General features: G+C 36.9%; 1 protein-coding gene across 2 annotated transcripts in view; it reads right to left on the minus strand.

Moving 5' to 3' along the window:
• The window catches only part of ADGRA1 (adhesion G protein-coupled receptor A1), a 392,880-nt gene that overhangs the window by 330,406 nt on the left and 35,694 nt on the right, over nt 1–26,780 (minus strand). For both annotated transcript variants that reach the window (XM_026710526.2, XM_087932478.1), the window contains exon 2: nt 22,349–22,420. In XM_026710526.2, the coding sequence (XP_026566311.1) occupies nt 22,349–22,420 (72 nt within the window). The remainder of the gene's footprint in view (nt 1–22,348; nt 22,421–26,780) is intronic.

The following is a 26,780-nucleotide window of genomic DNA, read 5'->3' on the forward strand; positions in this document are numbered from 1 at the left end:
AATTCTGGTAGAATTTGACATGCCGTGAGCAAAACTTTCTGCATTTCTATTGAGAAGACTTTACATTCATAAGTTGCAGTACTATAAAAACATTTGCAAAAAAAAAAAAAAAACTGCTGTGTAGCCGAAATTCACAGAAAATTAAATTTAATGATTGCAACTATAATATCCTTCAGAATCTATTAGACACAAAGCAAACAAACTACAGATATACTGATGCAGGCTTTCATAGTCAGTATTGCTCCAGTAAAGATGAAGCTCTTCACCATTGGATGACTTCATTCTGACCATGTGCTAGTGCCAGATTGCTAATACAAATCTTGATTTTATTTTCTTCCCTCAACCTGCATATAACCTTTTTTCAAAATGTTTGGCATGGAATTCAGTAAAGACTTAAAAGCCAAGAGCACATCAGTATGTCATACATACATATGCACAGTTGTATTATATCCAAAATAAGGGTTCCTCAAACTTTCCAGGAGGATTGTAAGCAAATTTGATGAGGGGTTTCCAATTTTTCAAGGACTACAGCACTCAGCGCAGACTAACCATCAGTCCTGCTCTGCCTGAACAATTCAGCAGCTGGCTTGTCCACGCAAAGCCTAAAGTGCATTTTGACAGGGCTCTGGCTTGTGCACTCGAAATTGGATTGCTATCAGAACTTGCTCTCACTCAGCTTGGATAAACTGGTATCCAACTTGTTCAAACAAAGCTCAGAATACAGCCTAAATGCTTACATATGTAAAGCTGGATGCTGCAAGGAGATAATTTTACATATATAAAAATAACGAGCACCCTATCAAACCCTGCACCAGTTAACAGCGGTGTCCCCCAAGACAGCGTTCTTGGACCCAAACTCTTTATACTCTACATAAATGACCTTTGCGATCACCTTATAAGCAACTGTGTCCTCTTCGCTGATGATGTAAAACTATTCAACACCACCGACAATGCTACCTGTCCTTCAAAGCGACCTTGATTATGTGTCTGAATGATCAAACAATTGGCAATTCCAAATCTCGACCAACAAATGCTCTGTCCTACACATTGGTAAAAAAAAATCAGTACACCAAATACAAGCTAGGTATATATGACCTCATTGATGACCCTCACTCTGTCAAGGACTTTGGAATACTCATATCAAATGACCTAAGCTCCAGAGCTCACTGTAACAGCATTGCCAAAAAGGCATTAAGTGTAATAAATGTAATCTTACGAAGCTTCTCCTCTGGTAATATTGAATTGCTAACTAGGGCATACAAAACCTTTGCTAGACAATACTCGAATACAGCTCATCTGTCTAGAATCCACACTGTATATAAGGCATTAATACAATTGAGAGAGTCCAGAAGTATTTCACGAGAAGAGTATTACACTCCTCTACTCGCAACAAAATACTCTACACCAGTGGTCGCCAACTGGTGGGCCGCAGCCCACTGGTGGGCTGTGAGAAAATTTTGGTGGGCCACAGAGAAATCTCACCCACAGAGCACCCTCACAAAGCAATTAATCCAGGCTGTGCAGAAACACAAGGCTGCTCAGCCCACATGGCCCGCGGGAACCCTCCCCACCCACTTACTCCTTACCCGGCAAACTTGTCTGCTAAGTTACTATTTTTTCTTTTTCTGACCATCAGCTGTTCTGCTGTGCCAAGAGATTTAGATTAGCTAGGAAGCAGGAAATGGTTGGATTTCTTGCTTTCTTGCTAAGCACAGCCGAATCTCCCTTAGGACTGAAGGTTTGCTTACAAGCAAATTCAGTGCAGACTTACAGCAAGCAAATTTGAGAGACTGAGCTAGCCGGTGGCAGATAGATAGATCACTGAATGATTCTGTGAGCAACTCAATCTGCCTGCTTTGCCTGATTTTGGATAAAAGTTGCTTTTTTAATTAAAAAAATCAATATTTACATATATGGTGTGTTGCGAGTTAATTTTGTGAGTTTGCTTGTTAGCAAATTTTATGTGACAGACTGAGCTAGCCAATGGCAGATCGATTTCTAAATGAATCTGTGATTCTGTGACCAACTCAATCTGCCTGCTCTGCCTGATTTTGGGTAAAAGTTGCTCTTTTTTATCAAAAAATCAATATTTATATAAATATTTATAATATTTACATATAAGCTATGCCCAGCCAGTCACATGACCACCAAGCCACACCCACAGAACCAGTTAGTGGTCTCTGGCATCTAAAATTATGAGTCTGGTGGTCCCTGAGGTCCAAAAGGTTGGCAACCCCTGCCCTACACCACCAGGCTTGAAATTTTGGGCTTGGACAACCTAGAACTACGCTGCCTATGTTTGGACTTAAGCGTAGCACACAAAAGTATCTGCTACAATGTCCTACCAGTCAACGACTACTTCAGCTTCAACCGCAACAATACAAAAGCACACAACAGATACAAACTAAATGTAAACCACTCCAAACTTGATTGCAGAAAGTACGACTTCAGCAACACAGTGGTCAACGCCTGGAATGCACTACCTGACTCTGTTGTTACATCCTCAAACCCCTAAAACTTTAATCTCAAACTATCCACTATTGACCTCACCCCATTCCTAAGATGTCTGTAAGGGGCATGCATAAGTGCACCATCCTGCCTCTCGTCCCTGTCCTATTGTCCCCATTTATTCATACATATTTCCTGTATTCTTACTCATGTTTATTCTTATATCTATAATCTTGTAGCCAATTGACAAATTAAAAAAAAAATTGTCCAAGCAAAGCCTGGAGCAAATTCTGATAGAGGACCAGCTTTAATGTATGTGTGCAAATCTTATGGTGTATATTCCTTAAATGGGATCACTGTAAAAATTTGCTCCTATTCTGCCTAGGCTCCAAACTCTTCAGCTCACCAAACGCTTCATGAAGTGATGAAAAGAGATTTATTTTCTTCCTGTTACTTCTCTGTTTTGGGTTTGGCACAAACCTGTGCTATTTGTGATTACTGGCTTGTATAATTTTATTTTTAAGGAGAATTTTGCCATTAAAGCTGACCTAGAAATATGTTCATTAAATAAGATATGTGGGTAAAAAAGGCTTTATTTTTTACATTAGTCACACTTGCTGCATTTTCACCTCATTCAAAGCCTAGAGACTGGCTAACATCAATGTATCCACTTGTGGCATGCAACTTTCTTTTCTTTCCCCACTATATGAGAAGTAGCATGGTTAACAGACCACCCATCCGTTGTTTGGATTACTATGAACAAATGCAGGTTGTTTTATCCCAGAATTAAACACAGCCATGGTTTGTTATGCATTGGCCTATACACAGGTGGGATTCAGCCAGTTCTCACCAGTTCGCCCAAACTCTTACTTAATTGCTTATGCAGTTCGGAGAACCGGCTAAAAATAAAGTACAAGAGAAGTTTTTTTTCCTCTCTCCCTTCAGTTAATAGCTCCAGGCAAACAGCCAAGAACCACTTAAGCGTTGTAGCTGGAATGCAGCCATACACGCTGAATCAAGTCAATAAACAACAAAAACTGACAGGATTAGGGCAAGGAAATCCAACTACCGCCCACCTAGGAACGGATTAACCTCTTCCCTTCAGGAAGGAGGACAAGATTACAAACATTTTCATTATAAAGAGTATTAGGTAACACTTCTGTGATCAGCTAATACTCCATGGAGTTCTCCAAGACTTTTTTTAGCTGCTGCAATGTTATCTACTTCTTGTTTCTTCCTGGAGGAAAAGATACAGAAGGGGACAATGATGCAGTTTGATCATTTATTGCATGTGTGGTCCAGGTAGCTATATTGCTTCTGCTGTAAAGCACCCAATTTAGAACATAGAGAACATAGAATAGAATAGCTGCTGTGTTGATTTTTATTTATTTATTTTTATTTTGTCAAGAGATTATAAGATAACAGGTATAAGTATAACATAGTTATGAATACATGAAATGGATACATATAAGAAAAGTAAAAAGAAACAATAGGACAGGGACGGTAGGCAGGTTGGTGCTTTGGGGTTGACTTTTTAAAAAAGGGGGAATGGCTGTTTTAAGTTTTCTGCATTGTTTTAGTGCAAGGGTCTTCAAACTTGGCAAGTTTAAGACTTGTGGACTTCAGCTCCCAGAATTCCTGAGCTTAATGTGTAATGGAGGAGGAATTCTGGGAGTTGAAGTCCACAAGTCTTAAAGCTGTCAAGTTTGAAGACCCCTGTTTTAGTGGTCTGTGGTACTGTCCTTTTGGGGTATACTTCCCTCACCCTCTTTGAAAGCCTCTAGTGATGGAGCACCCACAACTTCTGAAGACAAGCTATTCCATGGGTTGATTGGTCTCACCCTTAGGAAATTTCTCCTTAGTCCTAGGTTGCTTCCAGGGGTGGGATTCAAATTTATTAACCACCAGTTCTGTGGGCATGGCCTAATTTGTGGGTGTGGCTTGGTGGGCATGTGACTGGGCGGGCATGGCTTGCTGACTCGGCATGGCTTTGTGGTAATGTGACTGGCTGGGTATGGCTTGTATGTAAATATTGTAAATATTTATGTAAATAGTGAATTTTTTATTAAAAAAGAACAACATTTACCCAAAATCAGGCAAAACAGGAAAGCGGGCAGAGTTGCTCACAGAATCACAGAGTAAGGCTCCATTCAAAATCCAAGAAAGAAACCATTAGACTCTATTGTTATAGAGAAAAGGACTTTTATTGGAAATCAAGTGGTAGCATCAAAAGAATTCAAGATCTGAGGCATTAGGTGCGAAAATCACATATACAAAGTTATGGCAATGTTCCCACCCACAATAGTTCAAACTGGGCATCCAATCTGAGATGTGTATAATGTCATGTGGGGCAGGGATGGGATCCGAGCGGTACAACTACCAGTTCTGTTGCTCCGCGTCGCGCACACATGCACGAGTCGTGTGAGTGCAATTTACGACCTGCTGGGCTGCCTGGACAACTGAGCAGTGCTGCGTGCAAGTGCGCAGCAGTTGGAAAAGCCCCTTTTTCCTGCTTTTTCAACCCAGCTGTGTCGCGCAAAGCAGCTGCGGTTGAAGAAGCAGGAAATAAACGTCAGGTAAGAACCCGGGAAGGCGGGTGGGCCAAAACAGCAGCAGACATAGAACCAGTTCTATGTCTGCTGCTCTTCAGAACTACCAGTTCTACAGAGGTGGACAGAACTGGTAGAATCCCACCCCTGATGTGGGGCATCTTCAAGTGGTGATTTACACATCTGGCCATTGACCTTGGCCTGGATAGATAAGATGCTGCGGATGCGTAGTAAGCAAGTAACATAAATGATAAAATTTTCCCAAGTGTTACAGTTCACCCTGTCAAGCCTCCAGCACTCTTCCCCACACCCCAAAGCCCAATTTATCTTCCCTCCTCCCGTTACTATGGCAGCCGGAAAGACAAGCAGAAGAAAGATTCTTGAAGGCTGACACAGAGTCACTCACAGATCTACCTTTCTGCAATCTGCTGCCTGAGTCTGTCACATAACATTTGCTTGCAAGCAAACTCACAAAATTAACTCACAACACACCATGTATGTAAATATTGAATTTTTTATTAAAAAAAGAGCATCTTTTTACCCAAAATCAGGCAAAGCAAGCAGGAAGATCGAGTTGCTTGCAGAATCACAGAGTCACTCACAGATATATCTTTCCGCAATCTGCTGCCTGACTCTGCACTGAAAAATAGAAGCTTCAGTCCAAAGGAAGATTCAGCTCTGCTCTCAGGCCACTTCTCCCCCCCAACTCCCTGAATACCACCACTGACTTGCCCTCAGGGAAGCCTCCTAGGTGAAGGCAAAGCAGTACAACAGTGATTTAAATTAGCTAGAAAGCAAGAAATCCAATGATTTCCTGCTTTCTAGCTAATCTGAATCATGCGGCACAGCTGATAGTCAAAACAGCTGATTGTTGGGGGAACAAAAGGAAAAACAGCAACTTACCAAAAATTAGGCGAAGGCACAATGCAGGCAAGTTAGATGGCGTGCATGCGAGAAAAGGAGTGACTGGGTGGGTGGGGTGAGGCCAGCCAGTGGCGCGATTTGCCGGTTCTCCAAACTGCACAGAATCATAATAACCGGTTCTAGAGAACTGGTCCGAACCGGTAGAATACCACCCCTGGTTGCTTCTCTCTTTGGCTAGTTTCCATCCATTGTTTCTTGTTGTGCCTTTTGGTGCTTTGGAAAATAGGTTGACTCCCTCATTTTTGTAGGAGCCCCTCAAATTTCCTGACAGAACAATAAATCACTGGAACAACTTGCCTCCAGAAGTTGTAAATGTTCCAACACTGGAAGTTTTTAAGAAGAGATTGGATAACCATTTGTCTGAAGTGGTGTAGGGTTTCCTGCTTAAGCAGGGGGTTTGGACTAGAAGACCTCCAAGGTTCCTTCCAACTCTGTTATTCTATTCTATTTTATTCTAAATATTGGAACAGTGCTATTTTTTTGTGAGTTGGACTAAGGAGAAATTTCCTAGGGTTAAGACCAATCAAGTTGGCCACGCCCACCCAGTCACCTGACCACCCAGCCATGCCCAACCAGTCATTAGTGCAGCGAACCCATTGTTAAATTATTTGAATCCCACCAGCCTATGGTTATGTTCTTTAGCAAATATTAATACAATTAGCGTCTATCGTGCATTCAGATGGCACTTTTCACAGTATAGAAACCACAAATGGGTTGTTTGCTAGCCAAACCATTTAGAAAAAGAATCACAAGTGAGAAATTTCAAATTAGGCATGCCACATGATTTAGAATAACAATAAAATGCTGCCGCCAATGGCTTCTTCCAAATTCAAAGAAAATCTAGGTTGAAATTCCTGCATTAACAAATAAATCTGAGCTCCTATTACAAAGGTAACATACATATCTAATAGGAAGGAAGGAAGGAAGGAAGGAAGGAAGGAAGGAAGGAAGGAAGGAAGGAAGGAAGGAAGGAAGGAAGGAATAGTTGTTACCCTAGCCTATGGTCATTTATTCATAGAATGATAGAACAATAGAATTATGACACGTTTAATTCTGCAGAATAATTAAAAGCTAAAGCATCCCAAATGGTTGCTGATAACAGTTTCTAACTGAACATATCCAATTAGGAGGATCACACCACCATACAGGTTAATTGCTAATATGCGTGCTTTGGAAAAACCAGACATATTATCAGAGACCAGACTGAAAAGCTCTTCACTCACTATCACTATCAGCACTTGGAAAGATAAAAGCAAACCAAATTTCAGTGGGATCCTTATTCATATCCGGAATAAAATTCTGTCTGTCTGTTTTTCTTTTCTATTCTATTCTATTTTTCAGAAGTCCCAATGAATTTATCATTATTTGCTGACAGGTAGGAATTTTACTCTCATCACAGGTAGGATTGTAAATGTAATTTAATATATAGTCAGTCAATGACCAGCAACATAAAACAGACAAAAAGGAATAAAAGGTAACAAGTAGAATCAGAATCAGGCAAATGAAAACAACTGTATAATGGCCAATGTAAGCAAATCAAGTAGAGTACTTTTGACCATCCCTATTGCAGCAATGTCATATTTTGCTCATTTAAACACTAATAAATTCGATGTAATAAGACTATACATCAGAATATATATCCCCCCAAAATTATTAAATGACAACTGAACAAATATTAATGAAAATAAATGTCATTACTTCTTTAATTGGTTTTAGCTTATTTTCATTGCAGCATCACAAAATTTGGTTACTGCAATACTACATAAGTGATGGCGAGATTTAAGTCATGCAGAAGATGGATAATGTAAAAATTGTATGATCTCCTTAGAACTCTCTCTCTGGGCTCTGAGGATATATATTGTTCTAATACCCTGCAGCATTTTCAGTGTAACAAAACATGTGAGAAGTTTTCAATCTCCTTATTACCACATGTATATATATATTCAACCTGCTATGGGGTTTTTATTTTATCTGACTTGCAGGAGTGCTCTAGCTCTAAAATATTATTCTATTCTTATATTCTATTATTGTATTCTAAATCTATTCCCCTTAGGGAAGGTTAGGTCTTTCAGGTAACTTGCTACTTCCTATACACTCTTATCTTATCCAATTTCTATCATGTAGGGGTACCCTACTGTTGTCTAACTGGAACTACTTATCCCTTGTTCTACTGAAAACCAATTTCTTCACTTATTCATAGTGTAATAATGAGATTAAAAATAATGGAGAAAGTCCACATAACACCAACGTATGCTCTATAGCCTGTATAGAGAGTAGGGAGAGTAGAAGTTATCTATTAGAACTAGAGGAGACAGGCCAGCCAGGAAGAATCGAATTTCACGTTTCATTAGGTGTGGCTAGAATTGAAAGGAGCAATTTTATTTCCACAATTCCCTGCTTGAGCCCCATAAAGAATCCATGTTGGGGGGGTTTGGCTTCGAAATGTTTCAAGGCTACCGGGATCCAGGTAGGATTAGCTAAGCTAATAAATTGGTTAACAAAACACAGAGTGTATTGTCAAATAGCTAACATTATCATAAATTTAAAATAGTGTTTAACATTAAAGTAGGTTTACAGTTGCATATAGTAATGCATTATTTTAAATTGCAACACCACAACATCTGGAAATTCTGAGAACTATTTGGAATATTCCCAAGTGGGATACTTGGTGTTTCTCTGTTGCGTGACTGTAGTTACTGCACTAAAATTAAAGGTAAATGAAGAGTGGTTCCTAAAAATATACTTATACAGAGACTTTTCAATAAGTTCCCAGAAAAAAAGGGGTTATATAAAGTCACTTATTGAATAAGTACATTGAATTGTCTTAATTTCCTAAGTTTAATTAAATTTTAAAAAAACTAAAAGATTTGATTTTCACCTGCTATAGCAGGGGTGTTAAACTCATGTCGTCAAGGCGGCATCACGTGACATATTGGGACTTTTTTCCTCTTCACTAAACTGGGTGTGAGTGTGGCCAGCACATGATACATCCGGCCCACAGGATAGGAGTTTGACAGCCTTGATCTATAGCATGCTGTAGCATGACCAGTATTACTCATAGCTATCCCTAGGATGCACTAGAGTAAGATTAGAAACAGCCAGGTTCCCCTCAGCTTTGGAAAGAACGGCTCTGAACCAGTCACTCTCTAATTCTAGCTATTTCACAGTTTTGGAAAATAAAATACTGTAAAAGATGACTCCCTACATCAGCCACCTTAAATCTCTGGAGAAAAGGCAAATAAAATACTTTAATAAATCTTTTTTTGCCAAGTGGGTTTCATTTTATTTATGTTTGAGTACAGCAGTCATTTTCAAGACTGAAATATTTATCTATGTTCATAGTCTGTTCACTGTCCTAATGATATCAGTGCAGATCACAAGCCACATATTTCTTAGGATAAAATCACAAAATGTGTTTGAAAAATAAACAGCAATGTGATTTAATCATAGGGAAGCACACACTGTTTACAATAAATGTTATCTCATGGACAGATTGGCACAGTTAAATCCCAAATGCGTAAACAAATGTATTATGTAACTACAGCAGAAGTGAATATATGGAGCTCACAGGGACTATTCCAGTGGTGGGATTCAATTTTTTTTACTACCGGTTCTCTGGGCGTGGCTTGGTGGGCGTGGCAAGGGAAGGATACTGTCAAATCTCCAGTCAGAGGTGCTATTTTGCCAGTTCTCTGAATTACTCAAAATTTCCGCTATCAGTTCTCCAGAACTGGTCAGCACCTGCTGAATACCACCTCTGGACTATTTCCAAAACTTTAGATCCACTTTGCAAAGTTTTTTTAATACGTACTTTCTTTTTTCTTGGCCAGTTGAAATTTTTTCAGACTTGCTTTATAGTTCATTTGGCAGTGATGGTTTCCACAGAGGTTTCAATATTTGCAGTGTTTTTTGCAAGATTGTTTTTCTGACTGGTGGGGCCAGTCAGAGGTGGTATTTGCCAGTTCTCCAAACTACTCAAAATTTCCGCTACCGGTTCTCCAGAACTGGTGAGAACCTGCTGAATACCACCTCTGATGGTAGTGTAATCATTTCATTTCTGGATTATTTGGGAATATGTGTTTCAAATTTTGCACTGCAAAATAGCAGTGACATATATGTTTGGATGTTTTCAAGTGAGAAGGCATCTAGGTTTGTGAAATATGGTTACCAAACCTTACTGAATGCTTTGCCATAATAATAGCATTTTTCTTGGACTACAGGCATTTGTAGAACTTGCACAGACATATAAAGTTTGTTACAGCTTAAATGGCCTTTGAAGTTTACTACCTCCCCTCCATGATTTATAAAAATATAAAATTGGAATGTATTTATTTGCATTATTTTTTCCAAACAATGTATGAACTTTTCATTTGTGGATTTAGAAATCTTAATCAAAAATGCTACATACTTTTACAAGAATTTCCAAGTTATATATCAATCTGGATGAACCTTTTAGAGATTAAAAATGGAGTAAATTGTTGGATGATATATTCTAAATGTGGTTAATTAATATTTTAATAGAGATAATATATATTACATAAATAAGACTAAACATAATCTAGTAAAATCAAAGTGAATTTGTTGCAATTGTATAGAGAACAAATCCTATCGTCCAGTATACCCTATTCCCTTGTTTGTTTCTCAAATATTTTTGCTGTTGTATTGCATTCTTCTGTTTCATATTTCATGTCTGTAATGTTTTCCTCTAATGCATAAATCTTATACAAGCTTGTAGACAATGTACTTACAAATAGAAACCATACTTAATAGTACTTTTATATCTTTAGGGCAACATTAACCTTTATTTCAATGACCTTGGAAACAGATGTGGCTAAATGAGGATGGCTTTCAAATAGATAAATGGTATAGCCTTTGATAATTCTCCAATCAACTTTAAACTGTTGTATTGTTCCATGAAAATGGCACCCAGATGGAATACATACATAATTGAAGGAAATAATACTTAAAAGCTACATATATATTTAAGCAGGTCATGTCTCACTCCTTAAGATTAAAGTTTGCTTTCTTAGCAACTCTTTTTTAATCCTGATAAAAATATTTGTTGTTCATCCAATTTTAATTATCTATAATTCAAGAGGATGAAAACAAGCTGTAACTGTTCCAAAGAACAAATATCATTCTCCCGGGAACCTATGCCGTGACTATGATAACACCTTATATCAGAGGCAAATTAATAAAACAAATGTGAATCAACCAAGTTAAAAGATACTTGGGTGTACAAAGTGGGAGGGGGGGAGGACAAGGTAGACAGCCATCTTGAAGCTGTCAGCAAAGCTGGTTGTATGATCATCCAATAAAGGTCATACTGGAGAAGTGGGGAAACCCGATTGTTCTTGACTTGGTTGTTGTCATAGTCAGCAACCCAATTCTACTTTTCCTCCTCTTAGTCAGATTACTTTCCTCCTATAATCAGTTGGAAGTCCTGGATCAAGGAAGGGCTAAAACAGGCAACTGAATCCTTAGAGGCCTTGAATTCTTCCTGGGGTTCAGCGTCTTGGTAGTGGTGAAGAAACAGCTATGTGATCCTCCACGTCTTTCTTTTTCTTTCTCCTGTCAACCCTCAACTACTGCAGCTCAGAGCCTGAGAGATCTCACTGATGGGGAACTTCACTTAAGAAATTTGGGACTGCACAATTCTACTTATTATTTTTTTAATTTATTAGTCGGATTTATATAGCCGCCCATCTCTCTCTGTTTATGCACTGCTTTAAAAGATAAACATCATACAGTAAACAGCCAATATATTAATTCATTTGGTTAAAAGCAGTGGATATTGATGGAAAGTTACAATATTTAAATTGTGAACCTTTACCCCAGCAAGTAAAAGTTTGAAGGAATTTCTTCAATACTTTAACAAAACTTTTGTTAGACATTTCTGATATTTAGAAATCAACAGAGCAATTTCTCTTGTGCCAGCTTATAAAAATCAACTACATTATGACATTCTGTCATTAAAAAATGGGTATTTAAAAACATGGCATTCTTTTTCATATACTTCTTTCAATATTGTGCCTTAAACCATTAATATTGTAAAACTGAACAAAATGATAGAAATCACCATTTATTAAAGAAAGCAATATTAAATTCTTTTTAATAGGGATATCAATAACAGTCTTTCAAAATAAATGCTTAGAACAGAATTGGAGTGGGTGTATTAAACTGGCAACTTTTGTGCAGCAAGGAAAAAGGTTTTTCAAAAGTTATATGGCATTGGGATAACAATTTTTAGATAATGCCAGAAAGTTTTCAAATGAGTTCTAACAACATCTTGAGGTCATAAACATTAATTGTAAATGTAGATAGAAAACAAACACAAACACCAAAAAAAAATCCAGCCGAATATGTTATTAGGAAACAAAGAAATTTAACTATTGTGCTACATTTTCAACATCATTCACTAAGCAGGCAAATTTAAGGGAGCATTTAGATGCTCAGTGTTATAATAATAAATATATCAGAAAAGGAAAAGGGAAATACAACTTTCTTTTAAAAACATATGAGAGCAATTAGTATATGACTGTATTTGTGAAAAGCCAAATAGTTATTTTCTAAGACATAAAACAGTACTGTAGTTTACCCACTCAGTAACGAGTACAAGGTAACCCCTGATTTACAACAGTTTGCTTAGTGACCATTCAAAGTTACAATAGCACTGAAAAAAAATAATTCATGACTATTTTTCACACCTACAACCATTGCAGCCTCCCCATGGTCACAGGATCAAAGTTCAGATACTTGACAACTGATTCATATGTATGACTGTTGCACTGTCCTGGGATCATGTGGTGACCTTTTGTGACTTTCTGACAAATGAAGTCAATGGAGAAGTCAGTTTCACTTAATAACTGTGTTAGTAACTTAACTTCAGTGATTCACTTAACAAAGGTGGCAAGAAATGTCATTAAAAAAGGTGGCAAGAAATGTCATAAAATGGGGAAAAACTCACTTAACAATGTCTCTCTGTTTAAAAATAAAATCAATTGGTGCATCACTAGAAGATATGAAGAATTAGGTCGAGAACAGATAATCTTGGAGAAATTTATCTGTTGAGTCAACCCTAATTTAATGGCACATAAACAAGTAAAATCAACTTAATATAAGCTAATCATGCAATTATTTCCCCATATTATCATATACTTATTAGAAAGAGTTAAATCACGTCAAATCTAATTCAAACCCCCAAAACATAATATATTATTGTAATATTTATTATCGAATATAAAACTTAAAGAAAATTATCAGAGTCAATATAATTCATAAAGCTGGTTGGAATTTTTTTTTAAATGTTTTGGACCATGCACAATTCAGTTTTATAACCAAGGCCAAATATGCAAGTCACTTCAGAAATTGATTTTATCTGAAGATTTAATTAAATCTCCATTAATACTCCATTCACAGAACTCAAGGGTTTTTTTCCTATTGTGTTCTATTATAATTTCAAGAAAGATTTTCAGAAATCTCTGGTGATTACAAGAAAGACTTATCATTGTTGTTCTACTGAAATCTTCAAAGGCTTCTAAATCTCTAATTTAGCTACATAGTTCTCCTGACTGTGATTTTGTTTCTTTATCTATAATGCTATTTATCATTAGCCATAAACTAATCAACACCACCACAATCTGATTTTATTAAAATTTAAAGCTAGAGGATCCAATGACTTGTGACAATCCAGGATCTCTTGCCTTTCAGGTTTATTTGATGACATTGAATTATAGTTTCAAATTATTGCTTTACTTTAAATATATGTAATGGATCATTTTATAACATTCTGTAACAATTTTCATTTTATAACAATTTGAATCCCACCACTGGTTGGAAGGCACCTTGAAGATCTACCCCATACTCAAGCAGGAGACCATATACCATACTGGACAAATGGTTGTCCACAGGGGTGGGATTCAAATTTTTAACAACCAGTTCCGTGGGCATGGCTTTGGTGGTGGGCATGGTTTGGTGGTCATGTGACTGGGTGGACGTGGCTTGGTGGTCATGTTATTGGCTGGGTGTGGCCAACTCAACATCACTCACATCAAGGCACGCATCTTCTCGCCTGGCCTCTCATGACTGTGGGGATGCTGCAACAGTCGTAAGTGTGAAAAACGGTCATAAGTCACTTTTTTTCAATGCCATTGTAACTTTGAATGGTCACTCCACACAAGCAAAGTACCAGCAAAGGAGGAAAAAAAACTCCAGAGAAGTTCCTGAAACAGGAAGTCTAGTCCTGCCAAGAATGTAATAAGGGTTAACGGAGAGGCAGTTTCTGTAAGCAACACCAGAATGTTTCCTTCCTGCCTTCCTTACAGGATTAGGCCAGTAATTTCTCCTAACAACCGGTTCTCTGAACTGCTTAGAATGTTAACAACTGGTTCTAGCAAATAAGTGTGAACTGGTAGAATCCCATCCCTGGTTGTCCAGTCTCCTTTTTGCAGACCTCCAGTAATGTAGCATCCACAACTTCTTGAAGCAAGCTGTCCCACTAATTAACTGTTCTTGCCGATAGGATTTTTTTCTTTAATTCTAAGTTGGGTCTCCCTTTGATAAGCATTCATCCATTACTTCCTGTCCTGCTCTAGTGTCGAAAAAGACAACTGAGACTCAATATTGTGCATCCAAGACCTGTACTACAAAAAGTATAATGATAGTAATTATTAAAACTTTATTACAGCTATTGACTATGTTGTTTTGTGCAATTATTACATGATATTTAATTAAATATATTATCTGGGATTCTTTTAAGTTTACCTAAGTCAGCGAACTCCAAAACACCAGACAGCCAGTACAACCACAGAAGGCAACATACACACAAGTTTTCAAAAATTATGCTCTCTGCTCACTACTCCACTATGTCCCATTTCTATTACACCTCCACCTACTGCTCCTCCAACTATTACTTCTAGTACTACTATTACTTCTTATGAGTCCTGCTGGTGGAGACCAGCATGTCTCTCTACCTGCTTTAGGTTACATCAGGCTGCTTTATGAACACACAAACCCCCTTCCTTCACACCAACACCACCACAACCACCACTGCTGCTCTGCTCAGCTTTTACAGCCTACAGTTGTTGTGCTAGCTAGAGAGAAGTCTTAAAGGGACAGGCCAACAATAGCAAAGGTGCTGTCCTGTCCTTTAAGTATCTTAAAAGCATACATGTTTTTTAAATCAATATGGAAGTAAATAAAATAATTCACTGTAACTATATGGAAAGTGAGTTTGATGTACTGTTTAAGTTACCAGTTAGAAACTGGGAGACCTGAGTTCTTGTCCTATCTTTATAAGAAAGCTAAGTAGATGAACTTAGGCCAGTCACTTGATCTCAGCCCTAGGAAGTCGGCAAGGGCAAACCACTTCCAAAAATGCTTGCCCAGAAAATTCTAAGGATTTTCCATTGTATTCACCAGGGGTGAATACACAAATGTACTCAGACAGTTCAAGTAGATGTTTACACACTTACATGCAACTATGTGAGAAAGACACATTTGAAACTGCTGTTAGAAAGCTATACTGGCATATTTACTAATAAATTACTTAACATATGGACATCTGCTTTATGATTCCATAAACCTACTTTTTTTAGACAAGATTAAAATTAGCTCTCCTTGAATTTCACTTCTCAAATTTAACAAAATACTTCTTTTCAATTTACGCTCCAACAATTAATATTTTTCTTCCATTACCTCCTTGCATATAGTGTTTAATCCTATATAGGACAAAAGTTACTGTATTCCAAACTAGCCTCGCCTGCTGCAACCTGGAATTCATCTAAAATGTCTGAACATTTCATTCACCAACTTATTCTCATATTTGCAGGCAAGAGCTGTTTAATACACTGGTGCTGCATGGCAATATTTCATTTACTCTAGTCAGATATTTTGATAATCATATATTTAAACAGTTCTAGAGCATTTCTGTTTGCTAGTTCTCCCTTTGCAATTAAATTGTTAATAAACTTTATCTGAACTTGCATCCTGCCCAATATTTCCATTTCAATGAAGACATTACACAGTGCCTTGTTAGAAACAGAGAACCTTACAAATATTTTAAGAGAGTTTCCCCTCTCCTATTACAAATATACTCATTTAATATGAATTATGCTAAAAAAAATTGAATGAATCTGAAACAGCCAGTGTGTGATGAACTACTGTAAGTGATCAATAGGCACAAATTCCTTCTCGTTAATTGTCCTGAACTTTGTTTCTACTAAAACATGAAGAGATTGCCAGAGCCCAAAAGCTTGAAAATGCCTGAAAAGGAGAAGAAAATGCTTATAGTGAAGGACAAGAGAAATCATAGGTAGTTTTATAAGTGCAAAATGATAAATTTACCAAACGTCTGACAAAGCAAAATCTATGATAATCTGAATGTTTACACTTGTAAAGAAAAGCATTATCTGTTCAAATTCCTCATTAAATCAGCATCAATGTATCTGTAGCACATGGTGGCTTTTAAAATAACTACTGGTAGTGACCGTATGATATGTAGTTATCATTAAAAAAATAAAGATATTTAGTTATCATTAAAAATCACTTCTATGAACTACATAATTCATCTATTACTATAATGTTGCACTGACCTTGAAACCAGATCAATTGTGTTACAAACTCCTTTATATAGTCAATGAAATTAATATGACTTCTGCTCTGTAAAAACCAAAAAGAAAATAAAAGAAACTTACAACAGTCTCCTACTCTACTGGTATTAACTACTACTACTACAACTACTACAAGTAGTATTATCCATAATGGGCTAGGACTATATAAATTCATAGGTTTGATTTGATGTACAACAGCTTTCTATTATTCAATGCTACCAGCAAGATATCAAAACATAGATAAACATGAACAAAGAATTCAGTATTTTAGAATTCTGAAAACAGTTTAACAAAGACATGTTGGTCTTTAGCAGATAAAGTTTTTGAATTCAAAGGTTATTACCTTCTTTCGAGGGGCCATTTAAAAGACAAACAATCTAAATGTTGCCACTTAAGGTTCACTTCATTAGAAGCATCCTACGAGTGCAAGTAATAAATAAACCTAGGATTAGACAAACCCATTAGTACAATTTACTATGAAAAGAATAATTTACTCCAGTTAAAACTGTGGGCCATGTAATTAAATGTAATGAATTCAAACACAGCTGTCACTTGTTCTAATTTCTTTTTTAATTTTATTTGTTCTTGATTAATTCCTGCACTAAATTACAATAAGTAGCAGCATTGCCTTGGTAGCTGTAGATTTCCTCCATACTTTAATACTGCCCTTCTGATATCAACTCTGGGTATACTTAGTTTATATAGAAAGTAGCCTTTTTTTGTCTAGAATACAGAAGGACATTACATTGAGTACATCATATATGGCTTGGAACTGTAACAGTGCTCCAAAATAAGTAGATTTAAGAAAAATTTACAACACTTGGTGTCTGACTATTTGCAATCTGTTGTCTGTTCAGGAACAGTTGTTGGCAAACAAGTGAAGATCTATCTTCTGTGAGAAGCTGGTTTCTGTCTGACTTTCATGAAGTTTTCAAAGATGCTCTTACAAACAATAACAGAAATTTGGTGGGGGTGGGTGGGCGCAGTGCTGGGATTCAAATTGTTTTTACTACCGGTTCTGTTGGCATGGCTTGGTGAGCGTGGCATTGCTTGGTGGGCATTTCTTGGTGGGTGTGACAAGGGAAGAATACTGTTAAATCTCCATTTCCACCCCACTCCCGGGGGAAGGTTACTGCAAAATCCCATTCCCTCCCCACCCCACTAACCTGCTTTCCACCTCTGTTCTCCTGTGCAGGGCAACAAAAGAAGACCCAGCCAATCAGTTGGGACTCAGGAGGCAGAGAATAGATGGGGGCGGGACTAGTCAGAAGTGGTATTTACTGGGTCTTTGAACTACTCAAAATTTCTGCTATCAGTTCTCCAGAACTGGTCAGAACTTGCTGAATATCACCTCTGGGGGAGGGGCAGAGTTCACCTATCCTTAACTTTATTTCCCATAGGTCCCACTTAGTTATGGCACAATCTTGGTGACAATTTATTAACTGTTATTATTCCTAGATCTGTCCAATTTTAAATGAGATCAGTAAAGACTCTGAAAAACTTAATGGATGTATAAATATCTTTGGGATTGGGTATCATCACTAAAGTGATGATTTGAGATAATATGGGATGAATTTGATTGAGCTCTCGTGAAATTAATGTAGTTTTTTAAATAATGCTAAAGAACTTTCTTGCTTTTGTTCTAGTAAGCTAATATGGCTATCACTGAAGGAAATAACAGAAAAATCTTAATCAAAATTTATCAAAGAAAATCAATATTTTCTATATAGCACAGTCAGCATTGATTGTAGAACTGATTAACCCTTAGTTATCTAACAAGATATCTTTTAAAATATGGATTAAATTTTAAAATATGGTTTAGCACAGAAAAATGATTATTAAGATTTATAAGACAAAATAGGCATGCTGAATCAATATCAATCGGCATCTGCTTTGAAAAATATTTCTGTGCTTAAGTAAATCACAGCTGTGACAATATAATGAAGTTTTAAAATGAATGAAACAAATAAACTCTTATTTTTTTTCTATTTTTAAGTTTTAGATGGGGGAGCCTTCTTTCAATTACTAAAACATTTTTAAAGTAAGACATATTTGGTCATACTATTCCATCCTGATTACATTTGTATCATACTACTTTGGGAAAAATGTATTTGTCACACTTTAAGAAATTCTTTCCATTAGAACAACATACATGGTTTATTTTTAAAAGTTCATGCTCCCACTTACTTAATGTAATCATAAATACCACTGGACAACAATTTTTTTTACTTGTTGCTTCCTGCAAAACTTTTGGTCATTATGATAGACCTTTCAACCTAAACACATAGTTCAGGTTGAACTATGTGCATAGTTCAGAATGACAATATCATATAGGAATCTTGAGAATGATAGTTTCAGATTTACAGCATCATATAGGAATCTTGAGAAATAAGAAATTAACTTTTAATGACTCTAATATATTTAATTGCATTATGTTTTGTTTTTACTCAGTGTCTGATGCATCTTGTTGCAGTGTCCAAAAGTAAAGAGCCAGCACTGATGGATTCCAGGTGCTGATACCATTTTTCCATTGTAGCAATGACCCTGTGAAACCTTTCACAAAGTTTCTCACTGAATACACCTAGGTTTTTAGGAAAGAAGTCCAAGTGTGAATACAGAAAATGAATTTTCAGTGACAGGTTGTACTCCATGGTCTTGTATTCTGTAAGAAGTTTGTCAACCAGCTGAATATAGTTTGGTGCTCGGGGGTTGCCAAAAATATTTCAACGACATCCTTTCTCTATGTCATTTCTCCATGACAAATTATCCTTAACTTGTTCTTTCACCAACGGTGCATCAATTGCCACTGTAATTGAATCCATCCACTTTACTTCTGGTCATTCTCCTTTCCCTTTCCTTCCATCATTCCCAGCATTAAGAGGCTTTTCCAAGAAAGCCAAGTCTTTCCATAACAGGCCTGAAGTAGGATAATTTGAGCCTGGTCATCCATCTAAACAGGAACACTGTGTGCCCAAATTTACTATACCTGGGATCAAGCCAAGCATGGTATGTTAAATACATAAATTATGTGCTTTTGAAGTCCAATTTCATGAAAATGAATGCCTTTTGAAAGTGCTCCCAATAAGTCTGAAATAAGAGGCAGTGGGCAGTGATATCAAATAATTATACTGCTCAGAAATCTACAGTCATGTACAGTTCGAAAAGAATTATCCAACCTAGGGATGAAAAATGAGTGCCTACCAGAGTTTTCCTCTGCCCCCTCTTATGTCGTAGAGAATCAAATTATGATTATTTTATCTCTCTCTCTCTCTTATGCTCACTCCTGCACCAAGGCTGAGATATATTCACTATTTATTTTTTCTCCTAAGGTTGCTTTCATATCTTTTACATCTTTATTTCTTAGAGGTCAGACAGAACACGAAACAGACTCATAAGTAACACTAGAAACTCTACCTTATAGATATAGGTTTGGAAGCCTGAGAGCATTTTCAAGCACCTTTCTAATGCTTTCTTTCTGTTTCAGATTTAAATTCTATTTTGCTAACAGCCATTCTATACTTCTTCCAAAGTTATTTCTATTATCTACAGTTTCTCTCTACAATTTTTCCTATATATTCTGTGGTTGGCCAGATCACATGTAGAACATTGTGGTTAATTCTGGGCACCATACCTTTGGAAGGAAATTAATAAATCAGCAAGTATTCAGGGGAGAGAAACCAAGATGATAAGAACCTGTAAAGATAATTTGTGAGGAACAGTTGGAGGCAATGGATATATTTAGACTGGGAAGCAGATGAACTGAAGGTCCTCTAGCCCTGGGGTCTCCAACCTTGGCAACTTTAAGACTTGTGGACTTCAACTTCCAGAATTGCTCAGCCAGCAAAGCTTTTAAAGTTACCAAGGTTGGAGAGCCCTGCTCCAGAATATGGAACAAAAAACTATGGGTTTAAATTGAAAGGAAGTAGCAGGTAATGGATTCTCCTTTACTGAGGAGATACTCTGTAAATACTCTGTATTTACAGAGGCTGGATAACCAACTGTTGAGGATACTGTAGTAGTAGATCCAATACTACCCAAGGGGCTGAATAAGATGTCTTTCAACACTTACATTCTATGATTTTATGAACAATCTAACATTCATTTTCTCTGTTATAATGTTGAACATAGTTTTTATGTTGATAATACAATAAATAGCAACAATCCTTCTGCTGAAATTAAAAGGAAAATAAATTTTATATATTTTATATATTTATATTAAGTTCACAAAATCAGTCTGCCATCCCAAATCCCATTGTCACACCTATTTGTGAAAGACCAACACTCAAACAATGGACCCCTTTAAGGTGTTCACAGATTTTCATCTGTAAAATTCAAACAAAGAAGTTTGATTTTTTTTAAAAAAAGTTAACACTTTATGTAAACAGATCATCACTGGGATCCATTTATTATATTGCACAACATTGCAAATGCCTTGAAAGTGTGTGTCTGTACCTGTGAATCAGTACTGATTCCTTGTGACTAGACCTTGTAGTTTTCTCAACCACATTTTTGGAAGTGGTTTGCCATTGCCTGCTTTCTTAGGCTGGAAGAGAGTAACTGGGCTGAGGTCACTCAGCTGCAGAGGTGGTATTCAGCCAGTTCTGACAGGTTCTAGAGAACCGGTAGCGGAAATTTTGAGGAGTTCGGAGAACTGGTAAATACCACCTCTGGTTGGCCCTGCCATGCCCCCATCTATTCACTGCCTCCCGAGTCCCAGCTGATCAGCTGGGTCTTCTTTTATTGCCCTGCATAGGAGAACGGAACTGGAAAGCAGGTTAGTGGAGTGAGGAGGGAATGGGATTTTGCAGTAACCTTCCCCCAGGAGTGGGGTGGAAATGGGGATTTTACAGTATCCTTCACCTGCCACAATCACCACACCACACCATACCCACCAAGCCATCCCACCTCACCAAGCCATGCCCACAGAACCAGTAGTAAAAAAAAATTGAATACCACCACTCCTCAGCTGGCATCCTGCTTTAAGGCAAGACTAGAACTAAGTCTCCCAGTTTCCAGCCTGGTGCCTCAACCATTGCACAAAATGTGCTAATATTTCAGTATATAATTTCAGCCGCAAACTAATCACAGAAGAAAACGTCTGTAACAAAAATGTGAGTTCTCTGTGAGGAAGCCGGCAGGATAATCAGAGTGACAAGACTGGCAGGAGCAGATGTGAAGCAGATGAGACTGATTTACTTCCAAGCAGAGAAGATCTGTTGTCTCAAGGTAACAGTGACAGACTGAAAGGAAAGCTGGGAAGGCAGGCCTGAGAACAGGAAAAGTCAGAATGCTTATAAAATGATGCCACAGAAACAGTTAACAAGGGAAAATCGACTTCAATTTATTGGCGATCTGCCATAAAAAAGATAACAAAGCAGGATTATTCATCTTTAAGCTTAGGTCTTCATGGCTGCTCTTCACTGGTAACTTATTTTTGAGTAATGCATATGACACATTATAATGAAGATAAATGTAGCACTATCAACAGTTAAGACTAATACAAACAGGTATACATAAAACTAAGGATTTAATTAGGCCATGCTGTTTAACCTAAAATAAATTACCATTCAGTTTCCATTCTTCCTTTTAAAAGATCCTGCAGATACACACGTCCCATTTTCTTTCCATTAATTTTGGGTCCAAATTGACACTACTTACTTTTGTGCAGTTCAATTTTATTTAGGCTTATTTATCATAAAAAAAGGCTGAGCAGGGAATTCCAATACTCATTACAGAGCTTGTATCTTGCATAATGATTTAGAAAATTCAAATCAGTACCTGAAAAAAAAGTAAGAAGAACACAGAAAAGCTACTTACAGTCTCTCTAGGGATCTCAGTCCAATGAAAGAGTTGCTCTTTAGCCATAGGATCTTGTTATTACTCAGAATTCTGAAAAGGAATTAAAAGGATTTTTTTTTGTTAGCAGAACACAGCAGCAATTTTACTCATTAAAAACATGTAATTACAGTAAGTGACAGTTCTGTTAAACACTAATTACAGACTTCTCTGCTCCATTTACATTTCCTCTTAAGCAGCAAATAAAATCATTTGTAAACAATTATCGCTTTAACCTGTTCCTGTTTAATCAACAACATAAAATAATATATGATGCTTTAGTTCATAATGAAATTTAGAATAAAAATTTAACACCTGCAGCTGAGTAACATGCTTAATGAACGCTTTTTTTTTTTTTAGAACACATCAATTGTGGGAACAGTTGTTCATGAAAATAAGTAGCATTAACTCCCCACTGAGATATTTATTACAAGCTCTCTCCACTGTATTAACCATGACATTGTATTGGTTCAACATAGTATTTAATTTCCCAAACCTCCTTCCATAGAATGTGTAGTGTGAATTTTGTAAATCATCAGTAAATGTGGGGTCGGTGCCCTCTAACCTTGCTTGTTTTCTTGCAGATGTTTCACTACCAGACTAGGCAACATCCTCTGTGCTTGATGATGTCACCTAATTTGGTAAGGAAATGTCTACAAGAAAATAGTCAAGCTCAGAGAGCATCAAGGGTCCCATAGTTCAACCCTGAGCTATAAATATTCTCCTCTGTCTAGTTCTGCAAATGATTGTCCACTAAGGCTTTCTCTTCCTCCATCACCACTTCCTCTTCCTTCACAGTCACGAGTGACAATACAACTTATGTGTCAAACAAACTGATTTAGAACAAAATAGGCCCTATTGCTTAAGCAATTCTGAGGAACAATTAACTTTATTCAAATACTGGTGTAATCTATGTTTTGCTTTTCTCCTTCACATGTGATACACTTGAATTTCCTTCTTTCCTTCCCTCCACTTATTTTGATGGGATAAAATTTCTGCATCTTGGAGGCTCATTCGCTATGTCAATAAATAGAAACATTATGTTTCTATGAAAAACATATGTATCAGCATACTCTTATTAAATTCTGATTATTTGCATTTCCAACAATGAAAATGAAAACTTTCTCTCTTTTAATAGAATGATAGACTAAGTAGTTTGAAAACCTACTGAGAAAATGAGCACATACTGTTGTAAAGAACTACCTGGACCAGCGGTGGGATTCAATTTTTTTTTAATTACTGCTTCTGTGGGCGTGGCTTGGTGGGCGTGGCAGGGAAAGGATAAAATCTCCTGTCAGAGGTGATATTTGTCGGTTCTCTGAACTACTCAAAATTTCTACTACCGGTTCTCCAGAACTGGTCAGAACCTGCTGAATACCATCTCTGACCTAGACACAGTCTCACTGCCTATTATATGTCCTTTAACATGGCCCACGTAATTTGGTTAGAGGTTTGAAACAGTTCTTAGATTTCAGGCACTTAACTTGAGGGGGAAAAAAGGAATTCCTTGAATCAAAGTTAGGGATAGAGATAATGAAGCTGCACAGGAAAAAACTTCAACAAGGCCTTAAGCAGATGTATACACTGAATTGGCATTTGTCTTTTCTTGCTGGATAATAGACATTTAAAAAAAACCTATCCAGCTGGCAGGAAGTGCTGTTGATGGAGCCATTTTAGCAATTTACATTTCTTAAGGTAAGGCTTGGCAGTCTTTTGGGTACAAAACATAGGCCAAGTACTCTAGCAAGATTTCTTTCTTTGTGACTCTCCCTTCCAAATGCACATGCAAGTAATCTTCTTTTAATGACTGCCTTATTTTAGCAATCACACTTATGACAGTGATGAAAAACTAACCTTGCAATCAACTCTCATATTTACAATTTTTAAAGATTTTTAAAATAAAAAGAAAGCTGAAGATGTAAAATTGTGATGTTCCACTTAGCAATTACTTTGCTTAATAACTGAGTTGCTGATCGCAATCATGGTCATTAAATTAGGACCATCTGTACACTTTCTCTTCCTCACACCATTAACATCCACACATTTATTTATTCATTTGATTTGTCAATCGCTTACAAGATAATAGGCATAAGTATAAACATGAGTAAGAATACAGGAAATAGGTACGAATAAATGGGGACAATAGGACAGGGATGGTAGACACGATGGTACATTCATATACGCTCCTTACAGACATCTTAGGAATGGGTGAGGTCAATAGTGAATAGTTCGAGGTTAAAGTTTTGGGAGTTTGAGGATGTAATAACAGAGTCAGGTAATGCATTCCAGGCATTGACCACTCTGTTGCTGAAGTCGTACTTTCTGCAATCAAGTTTGGAGCGGTTAACATTGAGTTTGTATCTGTGGTGTGCTCTTGTATTGTTGCGGTTGAAGCTGAAGTAGTCATTGATTGGTAGGACATCGTAGCAGATACTTTTGTGTACTACGCTCAAGTCCAACCGTAGGCAGCATAGTTCAAGTTTGTCCAAGCCCAACATTTCAAGCCTGGTGATATGGGGTATTATGTTGCGAGCAGAGGAGTGTAGTACTCTTCTCGTGAAATGCTTCTGGGCTCGCTTAATTGTATGTCTGATATACAGTGTGGATTCCAGACAGATGAGCTGTATTCGAGTATTGGTCTAGCAAAGGTTTTGTATGCCCTAGTTAGCATACTTCCTCTATTCACAAACATACATAATCCTCTCTATATACACTACTCTCTTTCTCTCACACATTCACACATACATAGACACAAAGTAATACATAACAAAACAAATAGCCAAGGGGAAGTCAATTGGAATGCTGCTTTTTACGCTTTTGAACACAATTTAGAAGAGCTGCCAACTTCAGGGAAAAACTGAAGTCAGCTCCAGGGTCGCAGGCAGCTAATACAATGACTCAATGCTGGGATCCCAAAACATACAGTTCTATCATTGCGAAAAAATATGCAGAATCACATTACTATAGAATTGGAGTGGGGCATTTATGCCATTAAGTCCAACTCCTGCTCTGAAAAAACTGTAGAAAGAATTCCGTAAATCGTATTAAATTTAAGCTAGTTATATGAAAGGACTTGCTGCCTTCTATCTTTAGATACATTCTCAAGGTATCCTCAATTATTTTGAGGCAAAGAGAATTTTCACTGTGCTCTATGTAAATAAAAAAAATCTTTTATTTTTTTTCAATTAGACAATTTGCAGCTTTTATTTTGGACGACTGGAATAGTAGATATATTTGAACATGGGGGTTAGATATTTCGCTGAGATATATTATACTTATGAAATAATTGCAATTCCTATAATCCTGATTTGTTCCCTTATTTTTGGAAATCCCATAGTCTGAGGAAGGAAGGAAGGAAGGAAGGAAGGAAGGAAGGAAGGAAGGAACGAAGGAAGGAACGAAGGAGAGAGGGAGGGAGGAAGGATTGAGCTTGATCCTGATATACTAACTACCTGGCCACAAATTGTTAGAATTCTTTCAGTTAAGATAAAAGCCCATCTGTAATGCCAGATGTCTCATCAGATATCAAATCTCTTTAAATTAAAATAAAACTGTTTTACTTTTTTCTTACAGAGCAGATGAAAATAGTTTTTAGGCCTCTGTAACTGAAAACACACATTGATTTCTATGCTCATTTTCCATTTTAATAGGGTCAGCTCCTTCTGTCTAGATGATTTTGCCTATGAGTGCCAGACAAAACCTAGAAGCACTAAAGAAAAACGTAAATGCAGAAAATTTTTAGTCCCTAACTGAATTCGATTCTGGCTCACCAAGGACACTGCATATTGATTCAAACTGAAAAATTAATTCACATTTTTAGCAACAAAACAATATTAGGTATAAATAAATCAAAGCATCATACTGAAATATTTTTTAAAAAATTGACAGTACTTCTGTATCTTAAATTTGATTAAATATTACAAAGATTCAATACCAAGTATCAGATTCTCCATCTTTTATGAAAAAGATGTAACAAGAACTCTGAGTGAGCAGCAATATATTAGAGATAAAATAGTTTTAGGTAGGCCATTAAAATTTTGAAATGTGCCCTTTCCCGCAGATTCAACATTACTGAATGACCACAGTGCCTTCATTTCGCATACTATTATTATTCATTATAAAACTAGGACGCATGGGAAGCATACACTTTATATTATAACATATGAGATAGTATTCGGGCGCACAGGCAAGAAAAATTAAAATATGGAGAATGTACTTCAGTTGCCTCCAGTATATGCAATAAAAGATTGAGACTATTACAAAGGATATAATGTAATAAGACGTTCTATATGTAGAATAGATTTGGTATTACTGAGAGTAGATCTTGGAAAGAATGGACATGGAAGAAAAGGAAATATATGGAACAAACAAACTAGAGTGAAATCAGAACTGCAGGAAGATAAAAAAAAAATAT

This window comes from Pseudonaja textilis, chromosome 4 (assembly GCF_049901715.1).
Source record: "Pseudonaja textilis isolate UNSWEBS1 chromosome 4, rPseTex1.2, whole genome shotgun sequence".
Classification (NCBI taxonomy): Eukaryota; Metazoa; Chordata; class Lepidosauria; order Squamata; family Elapidae; genus Pseudonaja; species Pseudonaja textilis.